Raw genomic sequence first — 13,209 nt, 5'->3', positions numbered from 1 at the left:
TGCCATCATTTTCTGCTGCAAAGGAAATAGCTCTTAGGTGAGAGAACTGGTAGCAAGATTCTTGACTGATTTCATTCTATGCTCTCTCCTCCAGTCTCTTTTCTCGAACCAGTGTATAGGACGATTGTCAGGTAAAAAAGTAAAACACATCTTAATGAACAGTGAGTTTAATAAAAAGTATCTGCTGAAAAATAACTTCTTTCCTATACCTTGATTTTAATAGGGTATTAAATATAAAAGATGCTATGAAAAAGCCAAGTTAATCTTCCTAAGCTTCCTGTTTTAAAAAACATGTATTTACCTGCCAGTTAAACACACTCTCACCTGCAGCTGGGAGTACCCAAAGCAATAGCTCTTTGCACTTAAAAACTCCCATCGCTGTATTTTCTACACCTCTCCCAGGGGAGGCCTCCACTGTGTCTGCTGTGATTACAAGGTGACTGCCAGAGTAAGAGTTCATGGTGGCCATGAGAACATTTTGAGAAAGGACTGAGCCTGTCTGGGTGAGGTGAGAGTTCAAGCTATCAGACAGTATACTGAAAGATGCTGTTGTTCACTGCAAAAGTACATCACACATGTAGCACCTCCAATACAGATTACATGGGGAATCAGTGGGGGTGTTTGTTTTTTAAAAAAAACCTTGTTCGTGTCTATTCAATACCAGAGAGAATCTAAAATGATCTTATATATTATTCACTATATTATAAAACCCTCCATATTAAAACCTCAGTAAACAGTTTTCCTTTGATTTTTTTTAGTCAGCTATCAAGGGAAAACACAAGCACTTGTTTTACGAAACCCAGGTTTACAACAGACTTCTTGGGTTGCAGTATTTTCATCATCCATTCCAAAACAAGAGTTTAAAAGAAACAAATTAAGAAATGTTTTTGTTTTTTTTTTTTAACCCTAGGGAGAGCGGAAGACATTGTAGGAGAAACACTGAAATAACTCGGTATGGAAGAAAAGAGAAAATATAAACCTCCTTACTGAATAAATGACATGTAAGCCTTCAGTGTCTGTAATGAATCAATTAATTCGATCACAATAGTAAAAAATACAGCTCCAAAGTTTTCATAGGGGAAAAATCCAGATGTAATGTTTTACAGATGCACATATGCACACACATACATAGAACAATGGGAGAAAGAGGGAAAAGTATTTATGAAACCTCTCCTCTCCCCTGCGCATTCCTCTCTCCCCAGCTCTCTTTTTCCAGAGGATGTCATCCGCTTTGGGAAAAGTTCACAGACTCCTCAATGTGTGATATGCTATCATTTCATCTGCTTTTTCAAGTCATGCACCTTAGGCAGAAAGACAGAAATGTCTATTAATTGTTTCAACAGTCTCTGGAGAACTTTCCATGTGGAAAGTGGTAAGAACTGTCTGTGTCTCTTTCCTTAAGCTGCCAATTAGGACGAGTCTCTGCAAGCAATTATGGTGCGCTGTGCAGATTTCAGGAACGCTCAAATTGAGATGCCTCAAAATGGCTATTTTATTCTCGCAGAGAATGGAAAAATTGATTTGCTCTTGCATATACTGATGATCCTTTTGTTTGCCTAAAGCCATCGTGAAACGGGTCTGCATTTTCACACTGCAGGTCAATTGCTAATATGAGCTCAGTGAAGTATAAAAGGGAAGAGATGAAATATCATAAAAAAGAAAAGAGACAAAGGGTTTGTTGTCTATCAGTAGGTAAATGAGGCACTCTGCCAATATTCTTGATCATCCTGTTACTCCACAAATCAGTGGTAGTGTCAACGACCAAATAACTGTTCAGTTTGTAAAGAGAAAGGGCTCCTATGGGAACAGCAAACACTCTAGAGGGAACAAGGAGACAAAAAATAAAAGAAAATCATTATTGTTGCATCAGATTGCAGCTAAATTATCAAAGACAAGCACAGGAACCACAATCTGTGCATGAATACTCTTTACAGATAATCAAATTCGGGGAGCATAACTACTATACATCACTTTGAAGGTACCTAGTGCATCTCTAAGTCCACTTTTATTAGTAGTTCCCTTTTTATTTTTGTCATAGTAATTAAGCAGAAAAATACAGTAAACCAGAAAGTTATTTTTTAGTTTGTCACAGTTATTATTATAAAAGACCCTTTCCAGAGCTGAATGCCTCTAGGGATTAAGATTAGATTACGTTGAAACTCAACAAGAGTAATTAATCTAGATAAAACTTTTTTTTTTTTTTTTCAGAAAAATTGAAAAGCATTTGGGCAGTTGACTCCTTTTAGTGTTTCATATGATTTTGTTTATTTTCCTGGGAAGCACCACCACAGGAGACCAAACTAAAAAATGAAGAAATTTCCAGCACAAAATGAGAAAGAAAAAAACCCACCAAAATAAACTCACAAAAAACCCCCAAGGAATACCAACAATTGTATACGCTTGTTATTTTGAATGGATTCACTCTCCTGCCAGTGTTATTGGGGTACCTCCAGAATATTTCACTATCACATATTTCAGTTTTGACTAGAATTTGCATTGTATTGGTGCAGTTCAACACTGTGACTCAAAGACTATTGAGATATCGAATATTAAAGGGAATTGCTGAGACATGAACTACAAAATGAAAGCCAAATCAGGGCAGCAAGCATGACAACGCAAATTAAACTACCAACAGAACCAGAAAGATTAGAGAGACTCAGAATTTGCTAGATGTTTAGAAAGGGGCTGTCTGTTAACAGTAGTGGAACAATAGACTGTGAAAGAAACTGCATGTTGAATAATCAAAGATCAATGAGTAATCAAAGATCAGTATTCCTCTTTGTCTGATCATACTCAATGTAATAGATGCATCAGGGAAAAAAGATAATATTTTTACATTTTTACATTCCATTTAGAAAATTACAGATCTACTTTACTCCAATAACTCTACCTGACAGAGAACAAGGTTCTGAAATCTTGGTTATCTTTTTGCCATTTCTGAAGAGACCGAGCACTTCCCAGGGACTTTCTGCTCCCTGACTGCAGTGCTTTGTTCTCAGAAATGATCCATTCTGGTAGACCACCAGTAAGTTCTCCACATCTTTGTGTTGGGACAACAGGAAAGTATTAACTGGTTACTGTCCTCTTGCTCCATTACCTTAGTCAAGTTTAAAGAGAAAGGAAAAAATCTGGTGGGTACAGATATATTTACAGTTAAATAAATAAATTAGAGAAAACTAAAATGGTGTTAACAGAAGATACCTTAAACGTCTGAGGAAGGTAAAGTTCAGATGGAACTGCCCTTGCACCTCATCATTCTTGGTTCTGCAGCACAAGTATGTACTGTGTATTCAAAATGATCTGAGAGCCATTATAATGACTTCTCCCAACACTGTACCTAATATAATTATAAAAGAAAGGCTTTGAGACAAAAGTGACACATCTCATGGGAAGCAAATGGACTGAATATAGAAAGGGATTACTTTGAGCATGAATTCACCATGAGCTACTGTGCTCCCATTCCACAAACTGATGTCCATGCTAATCTCCTCATGATGTCTACGATATAGGTGTTTGCAGCAGCAAGTCTTCCTTCTTGAATATCATCCTGTCCCTGAATCTTTGTCTTCCTTCCTATAGAGCCAATGTGTTTCCCTGTATTAACTGATGCTGCCTCATCTATGTGGGGGAATTCCTTCCAGGTAAGAATTCCTGATAGAATAAACCATTGGTTATTTAAAAAGTTTGTCTTTGTTATTATGTGACGTGTTATAAGCATCCATCCTGTCACATAAGGATTCATAATATTAGTATTTTGGAGAAAATGAATGTAACCTTTTTCACTGTAATCCAAAAAAACTTTCTCCTGGAACAGCTCAATGAAACTCCAAAGGGTTAATATGTAAAAATCAGAAAAGTCTGGCAAGGAACCCACAATATGTCCTTGCCTGATAAGAGAAAGACTGATAACCTAGACGTCTGCTGCTTTAGACAATAATTACTCATTATCTGCAAGTGTCTGGATGGTAAGAAGCTTGAAACTGTTTTCATACTACTCTTTGAAGTAGCTGCACTGACCTTGTGACTGAATCAGTCCCTTTTATGTTTTCAGTTTCCTTATCTAATAATTTACCTAATGGAGCTCTTGCTCCCATGAGAGTCAGATTTCTCTAGGATAGAATTAAGAAAATAAATGTAGTTCCTTGCCTAAGGACAAAGACCCAGATTGCATCTAGCTATCTCACAAGATCAGGACAATGACCCATAAACCCCATTCACATGGGTATTGTACCTGTTGGGGATCAAAGGCAGGAACATTCAGTTGTCTAACCAAAGCCTTATCATTCCCTCCTATGATCAAACATGGAAGTGAAAGGAAAGGAGGTAGAAAGAACTAGCCAAGGAATGCATGGCCTCATGCAATTGTAAGACTTAAACAGAGCTGCACTTGCTCCTGATGTTGAACCCAAGAAGTAAGCAGAACTGCTGCCTTGGACTTCTGGAGGGCAGACTTTGGCCTGTTTATAAGACTGGTTGACAGAGTCCCTTGGGAGGCAGTCCTGAAGGGCAAAGGTGTCCAGGAAGGCTGGATATTCTTCAAGAAAATCTTAAAGGCACAGGAGTGGGCCATCCCTGTGTGCTGAAAGACAAGCCAGTGGGGAAGATGACTGGCTGAACAGAGAGCTATGACTGGAACTCACGATGAAAAAGAGAGTTTATGACCTTTGGAAGAAGGAGCAGGCAACTCAGCAGGACTACAAGGATGTTGTGAGGTTATGCAGGGAGAAAATTAGAAAGACAAAAGCCTGACTAGGACTTAATCTGGCTACTGCCGTAAAAGACAAAATGTTTCTATAAATATATTAGTAAGAAAAGGAGGGCTAAGGATAATCTCCATCCTTTACTGGATGTGGGGGGAAGCACAGTGACACAGGGTGAGGAAAAGGCTGAGGTACTTAATGCCTTCTTTGCCTCAGTCTTTAATAGTAAGTTCTCCAGGTACCCAGCACACTGAGCTGGAAAACAGGGTTGGGAAGCAGAATGAAGCCTCCATAATCCAAGGAGAAATGGTTATCACCCTGCTATACCACTTAGACACACACAAGACTATAGGGCTAGATAGGATCCACCCAAGGGTACTGAGGGAGCTGGCGGAAGTGCTCACAAGCCACTTTCCATCACTCACCAGCAGTCCTGGCTAACCAGGGAGGTCCCAGTTGACTGGAAGTTAGCAAATGTGACACCCCTCTACAAGAAGGGCCAGAAGGAGGATCTGGGGAGCTACAGGCCCATCAGTCTGACCTTGGTGCCAGGGAAGGTTCTGGAGCTGATCATCTTGAGTGCCATCATGTGGCACATACAGGACAACCAGGTGATCAGGCCCAGTCAGCATGGGTTTATGAAAGGCAGGTCCTGCTTGAATAACCTGATCTCCTTCTATGACAAGGTGACTCACTTAGTGGATGAGGGAAAGGCTGTGGATGTTGTTGACCTAGACTTTAGTAAATCCGTTGACACCATTTCCCACAGCATTCTCCTGGAGAAACTGGCTGCTCATGGCTTGGACAGGTGTACTCTTTACTGGGTGGCTGGGCCCAAAGAGTTGTGGTGAATGGAGTTAAATCCAGTTGGTGGCCAGTCACAAGTGGTGTTCCCCAGGGCTCAGTATTGGGGCCAGTTCTGCTTAATATCTTTACCAATGATCTGGACGAGGGGATCAAGTGGATCCTCAGTAAGTTTGCAGATGACACCAAGTTGGGAGGGAGTGTTGATCATTGAACTGCTTGAGGGAAGGAAGACTCTACAGAGGGATCTGGACATTCTGGATCAATGGGCTGGGGCCAACTGTATGAGGTTCAACAAGGCTCAGTGCTTGGTCCTGCACATTGTTCACAACAAGCCTGTGCAATGTTACAGGCTTGTGGAAGAGTGGCTGGAAAGCTGCCTGGAGGAAAAGAACCTGGTGGCTTTGGTCAACAGCTGGCTGAATATAAGGCAGCAGTGTGCCCAGGTGGCCCAGAAGGACAATAGCATCCTGGCTTGTATCATAAGTACTGTGGCCAGCAGGACTAGGGAAGTGATCTTACCCCTGTACTTGGCACTGGTGAGACCGCACCTCAAATACTGTGCTCAGTTTTGTGCCCCTCACTACTGGAAAGACATTGAGGTGCTGGAGCATGTCCAAAGAAGGGCTGTGAACAAGTCTTATGAGGAGTGGCCGAGGGAACTGGGGTTGTTTAGTCTGGAGAAAAGGAGGCTCAGGGGAGACCTTATTGCTCTCTACCACTACACGAGAGGAGGTTGAAGTGAGGTGGGTGTCGGTCTCTTCTCCCAAGTTACAAGCAATAAGACGAAATGCCCTCATGTTGTGCCTAGGGAGGTTTAGATTGGATATTAGGAAAAATTTCTTCACCAAAAGGGTTGTCAAGCACTGGAACAGGCTGCCCAGGGAAATGGTTGAGCCACCATCCCTGGAGGTATTTAAAAGATGTAGATGTGGTGCTTAGGGACATGGTTGAGCGGTGGACTTGGCAGTGCTAGGTTAATGGTTGGACTCAGTGATCTCAAAGGTCTTTTCCAACCTAAATGGTTCTATGATTCTATGAACTAACAGACACTCAGGAAGATGAAGCTGGCCATCCTGTCATTAAAGCAGATGAGGGAAGTTTGTAAAGCCTGAAAAGTAACTGCGACAGAAGACTGGACACACAGAAGGAACTAACCAAGTCCCAGAGAAGGTCTGCTACCTGTTCTAATATTAGCCATTACGTTGCCAACAGAAACATAGTAGATCTTGTTTCCTGGTTTTAAATGATATGTATTACTTATATAAGTTATGATAGTATTTTAAAACAAACCAGAATCACATAAATGTGAATTCTGTGAACGAAGGAATTATTTTTAAGGGTTTGACAAAACTAAGGAAATCTTACTAGTGGTGACAATACTGTGCTTTTAACTGCATGTAATGGAAAAGATAATACTGTAGGATCAGAGGCAATGGGAACAAACTGAAACACAGGAGGTCTGCAGAACATCGGGAAATGCTTTTTCACTCTCAGAGTGACCAAGCAGTGGCTCAGGTTGCCCAGAGAGGTTGTGGAGCCTCCATCCTTGGAGACGTTCAAAGAACCGTCTAGACATGGTCCTGGGCAACTAGCTCTAGGTGCTTGAGAAAGGGGTTGGAACCAGAAGACCTCCAGAGATCCCTTCTGACCTCAGCCCTTCTGTGATTCTATCAGTTCACAGTAACAGGTATTGCAGAAATGTCTCTGGCAGATAAACTGCAGCCTAAATTTATAGACAGACATAGCAATATATAGATATCCCAATATCTCCTTTCTTTCTGAGAAGGAAATTTTTTCATAAGGGACATAACCTTGGATTCTTGACATTAACTCTAGGACATTTTGCATATAACTTTTTACATGCTCAGTAGATTTAATGTATTAATAGCCTATTGACCAAGATGAAAACTAAAAAGAACTTGCCACTTTTATTCCCACCATCTAAGGAAAAATACTGATGCCAAACTACATATAAAAAGATCTATGGAGACTTCCTTCTACAGGATGTGTCTTGTAATTTTATACCTCATAATTTTTTTAATCCAAGGTATTAAAATAAATGATATGAGGTTGCAGAAAGGACTTCAGGTTTGAAGTGTTATAGTGAGAGAAATTTCTTAATAAGCAGGCAGGTGTCTTCAGAATACAGCTGAGTGAGCCAGCAAACCTCCTATTTTTATTTGCACATTTTTGCACAAACTTGGTTAAACCCAAATTAAGTGGCAAAGAAAACTAACAGAGCTCCCAATGAAAGTCAATACCTAATGGGAAATAAAGAGACTCCACTGCTTCCAAAGGCATGTCTCAAGCCTTATTTGCGCAGGCAAAACTCCAGCTAAGCTTGATGAGGAATGTATCTCCCTAGATTTTTATTTCATATTACTAAGGAGCTTTAAAATACAAGTTCATATTAAGTATAATTAGAAAAAGTCTACTTTCGGAAGAAAATGTATCTCAGAGTGGCAATGAAAGAAAGTCCAAATCAATGGCCATCCTTTTTATGCATTGCTCCTTCTGCTTCTGGGAAGTTTAAGATACAGTGGAATTGCCCTGGTTATGATTTGATAGGAGAAGATATTTTGGGAAGCAATGACTCCTCTCTCAAACAGAAACCCACACAGTCCCAGGTAACAGCTGAGTTCTGCAGAAGATACAGTGCTGACAACCTGACCTGTCGGCCATAAACCCCATCAGGAGGGGGACATGCACTGACCAATTACTAGTACCACAGGCCACTGCGCAAAGCGGAAGTTAAAGTGGTATCCTGGCAGTGATGTGGAAAACTTTAATTTGTCAAATCTCCCCCCAAAACTTACATATTTGGCTGTCTCCATATATGTATTATTCCAGAAGAGTCGTTCATATTTTGCATAGAAGCATCAAGTAAGTACATGAATAAAAAAAGAGAGACCTGTAAGGATATGCATGTACTTTTCCATGAAAGAAATGGGTTTGCTTCCTGCAGATTCCAATACGAGTGTCCTCCCTATGCAATGACATCTTGGTGCGGAAGAGCAAGATGAACAAACTTCCATATTTGCCTGAAACAGCCTCTTCTAAATTGAGTTCTGCTTTGTATATAAGCTGTCAATCTCTTCTTCAGAACCATTTCAGAACCTTTGATGAATATACATCAAAGTCAAGATACTCAGATGTGATCTGTCCCAGGTTAAATTTTCACATTGAAAATATCCTTCCTCATACCTCAGCTCACTATCCCGTCTTATTGGTAAACTTTCATTTGTTAGTGTATTTCTTACCAATATGCTCCTTTTTTGATTTGTTATAGATTGTCTTGGTTCTAATTATAATTGCACAGACCAAATATTGTATTAGTCATTGCAAAAAAACCCAAGTTTACTTTGCAGATGGGTAATATATGGCAAGACTTTGGTCCAAAGTGTTTTATCTTAGCACAGAAAGATGATATACAAATGTATGTATGTCACATTTTTTTGTTGGTATTCAGCTTTAGAAGGAATTCCTGCAAATGAAACAGTGCTAAAAATGTCCTACAGATAAAGATTTATTATGTGCATGTGTTGATTTTATGTGTATGTATCAAAGAGAAACTATATTCCCTGAAATGATGAAAACTTTCAGCCTCTCTCAGCTATTAATCCTTAAAGCTACATATTGCTGCTTTCTTTTTGTGTTTGAAATTTTCGAAAGCAGTCTAGGGGATTTAGACACATATCGTCTGTTAATTCTAGTGGCACACATTTATCTAAATCCCCCCCATATTTTTTTATTTTTTACAAACTATTCAGGCTTCCTTTTATCTGCTCACTTTCCCTTCATAATGGCCTATGTTAAAAGTGTTACCTCTTGGTCACTGAAGAGGATTAGACAGCTTTGTACCAAAGGAACCAAAAGGGTCAAATGGCTAGGAAAGAATTATGTGAGTCTATCAACTGTATTTTTTTCCAGAAGAGACCGTATCTTCGGAAGTGTGTGAGCATGCCTGGTGCACTGGCTGTCTCATATATTCTGAGATTCTTCTGGCATTAAAATAATGCTAGTTGGAAAAAACCCCACAATTGCTATTGCTATTAATATCAACATTATTTATTTTCATGCAGTTAGCTCTTTTTCTCTTTCATCCATCATGAAATTCTTCTTGAAAGATTTCAAGTTACAAAAAATAACAATCTTTTCCCATTCTTTACACAATTACAATTTCTTGGAGGAACTAAAAAAATGAAAATCTCCCTTAGGAATAACCTCTTCTTTTAAGAGTTTTCTCTTTTATTTCAGTCATTTTATATCCAGAATACTGTAGCAGTGGAAAAGAAGAGGCCAAAAGGTGGAAACATCAATGCTTATGTAATCCCCAAAGAAGATTATTCCCCTCACAAAAATGGCTAGTATGACATGTGAAATTAAGGATATTCATTCTGTGTCTGCACATCACTTGTAATGAAATTGGTGAATCTTTAGAAAAATAGAGCAACACGAGAACAGCTGAGCTTTTCCCATGGTATCAGTGCAGATAGTATTAAAGTTCTAATCAGTTTTTCTAACCAACTTTTTCACTTGCCAAAGAGCTCTGCAGAGCCTTCCTTCCTCTCTCTGTACAATTCTGCCAACTAAAGGATGACAGGTATACAGATTTATTAGAAATGGGAGAAGGGGCATCACTTGGATTTGAACACTGCTATTAGTCCTGGCAAGTATACATGCATTGTTTTCTCATTTGGACCAGGGGGCTACACCCATTCCTGGATGGATAAAACACATTTATCACATTTCTGTGCCAGGATTACACAATCTGATGTGGTCTACAATATGAGAATAATAAAAGTATAATGATTTTCAGGCACAGTGTATATGTAGCACTTCATAGGACAAAAATCACTGGACAGATACTTTGTTATTCATTTCATATGTCATTGAATGCAATAGTCAAAGGAATTGTATAAGTTTGATAGAACACAGTGCTCAAAAAAATCACATGCCTCTGAAAATCTAGTGAATGTGCCAACTCAACTTCCAATAAACTTTATGGGAAAAAACCAGCAATTTATTAGCACCAGGGCTAACATTTCAAGACGAATGCCTAATTAAATTGGTATTTACACATCACATACAAATGGCCAATGCTTAAAACCAAACAGGATACCTTCTGAGACATAATTTTGATCACTGTGTTTCCCCATACATGTGTGTTTTCATAGTAAATGAGAAAAATTCCCAATCAATGCATTATATTTATACAATAGGATTAGATAGTTAGTACTTTCACCCAATCAAACCAGTTAACCACCAGGAAAGCGATGAATGAATTATCCTAAAATGTAAACCAGGCTCAACTGTTATCTTGAATTTTACCAACTTGTTCTAAATTTAGAAATATTTTCAAAATCTAATAAATGAGTTCCTAAATGTTCTTCTCAGTTCACTGCAAATAATACAAGAGAGAAAAATGGATCTTTTGAACATAATTGAAAAGTAGGATTAGCAGGAATAGACTGCCTTCACTGAGCATTTCCTTGCTCATTGTACATATTTAATCATATTGTCAACATATTTTAATAATGTCTTATTTTTGAAAAAAGTAGATGGTGAGATTACTTGTGTTGATGTCACATCATTTATATCTTGCTCTGCTCTTGCCTGGTTTCTCTTAAGAGACAGAATGTCAACCAGTTTCTGCAGTGACAAAACAATATGGCTTCATTTGATTGTCACTGGTGATATTTTTTTGCTCATTTTTCATGGCTTTGTCACCCAGATTCATAATGAAGCTGCTTCTCCTCATTGAGATATTGGTTTTCAGTAGCAATTTTTCATGCATGACTTGACCAACACGATTTTCACTGCTGTATGCTGACTTTTGCTACGTTATGACAATCTGTATCAATTCAGAGGACTTAAAATACTATCTCAAATTTGACTGCAGGTAGTTCTGTGAAAACAGAAGGTTATTCCACTACCAGAAGCATTCATATATATTTATATCACCAATTTGCTGTCATCTGTAGGGCTTTTTCCAAATTGAAAAAGAAAACCCTATCAGGTTAATATTCTTACCTTCCAACTCCCAGCAGCCAAGTTCTGCAGTGCCCCTGCTGCCCCCTCCAGTGTGTCTGGATTTGAGCACTCAGAAAGAAGTGTGAGGTAGGGTTTGACTATTGAAGGGTGCCACAGCATCTGGATTCCTTTGGGTGGTTCTGCACAGTCTGGGAGAGGTCCTACGCCATCCCACTGTTGGAAAGTACAAATCAGATTGTCAGCAAGGAACGGCGAAATACTTGAGAATTGCCTCAGTTGAAGTTATAACATCTATGTGTGTGTGCATGAAGGCATCTGCCCACAAGCAGCCGTTCTCAATTTTAGTGTATCATGTGATTCTTCACAGAGAAACCAAATTTCCTACTCAACACTCCTTATAGAAGAGCTATAGCATTGGCAGAAATCACAGTGTTTTAGCTAGCTGACATAACAAAAACACTTTTCACTGCATTTTTTTTTTTTTTTGGTGGGAACAGAAGCCCAGTGAACGTAATTTTATCTTAAAGAGGCAAATCTAGAACTTGCATAGGAAGAAGAGATTTTCCTTTTTCACATTCTGCTCAGTTCTCCACATTCTCTCTCTTCTCATGAGGGAAGAAACAACAACACAAAACACTACTGTGGAAAATGAAATCATTCAAGGCCATGAGTCCTCCATCCCCTGGAAGGCCCAAGTGTGACAAGTCTTCCTCAACTGCACAACTTACTCTGGCTTCTCACCATGCGAGAGCTGGAGGCATTCGGCCATAGAGTCGGCCAGCTGTACGGTCTGATGCTCCAATGTAGTCAGTAGAACCACCTCTCACAAAACAGACTCTTCCTCTCATCACATAAAGAGTTTTGCCACATAATAACCCTAGTCTGATACCCAAAATGGGCAATATTAAATCCTGGGCAACAAGCAGGTTACTGCACAAAACCCACTCTTACCAGAAACTTTATTCCAGAAGAACAGTGATTCACCTCTCCAGTGGTATGCACAATACTTGCACCTAAGCATAAAACATCTTAAAAGAAGGAAATTCAAGGGCTTTTTTGTTTTTTGTTTTTTTTAAAACAAAAGATGTGGAATGCACTTTTAATGAAATTTTAAATGTGATTTCTATCTATATATGTGATGTATATTTTGCTTTGCTTTGTACAGATAAAGGGATTTAGAAAATTCATAGCCTTAGTATCAGTTAGGAACAAGCCTCAACTTCTTAATAAAATCTCTTTTCTAACACCTCTGACACATCCAGATTGCACAATATGATACAAAGTAAACCTTTTAATGCCTTGGGTTAGAGCTTACTGTGATTACGTAGATAAAAAATGTGTATCATAACATTAAACATCTACTAGACATACAAAGATAGCACACGACAAATTAATTCCTTGTTTAGATCTGCAACAGTTAATTGGTTAAGAGTCAAACACCACAAGAACACTTACACTGGGAAAGGCCTAGAATCTCTCATTTTCAGAAAGTATCAATCATCATTTTATTTAAGCTAACTTTAAAAATCTACATATAACTTAAAGGACAATCAATCAAATCTCATCTAATAACAACTAACATAATTTAATTTTAACAAGGTTTTGTTAGATTACTATAATTGAGAATGCAAATCACTATTTTTGACGCTGTCCTGCATGATATACCTGTCTCTAAATTGGTGAGACACAGATTTGACAGATGGACCGC

At 38.8% G+C, this 13,209-nt stretch overlaps 1 protein-coding gene across 8 annotated transcripts in view; it reads right to left on the bottom strand.

The window, feature by feature from the left end:
- The window catches only part of CTNND2 (catenin delta 2), a 700,247-nt gene that overhangs the window by 77,444 nt on the left and 609,594 nt on the right, over positions 1 to 13,209 (bottom strand). For all 8 annotated transcript variants that reach the window (XM_074874338.1, XM_074874348.1, XM_074874370.1 and 5 more), the window contains one exon: positions 11,541 to 11,714. In XM_074874338.1, the coding sequence (XP_074730439.1) occupies positions 11,541 to 11,714 (174 nt within the window). The remainder of the gene's footprint in view (positions 1 to 11,540; positions 11,715 to 13,209) is intronic.

Source organism: Strix uralensis, chromosome 1, assembly GCF_047716275.1.
Source record: "Strix uralensis isolate ZFMK-TIS-50842 chromosome 1, bStrUra1, whole genome shotgun sequence".
Lineage (NCBI taxonomy): Eukaryota > Metazoa > Chordata > Aves > Strigiformes > Strigidae > Strix > Strix uralensis.
This window is presented reverse-complemented; position numbering and strand designations above follow the sequence as displayed.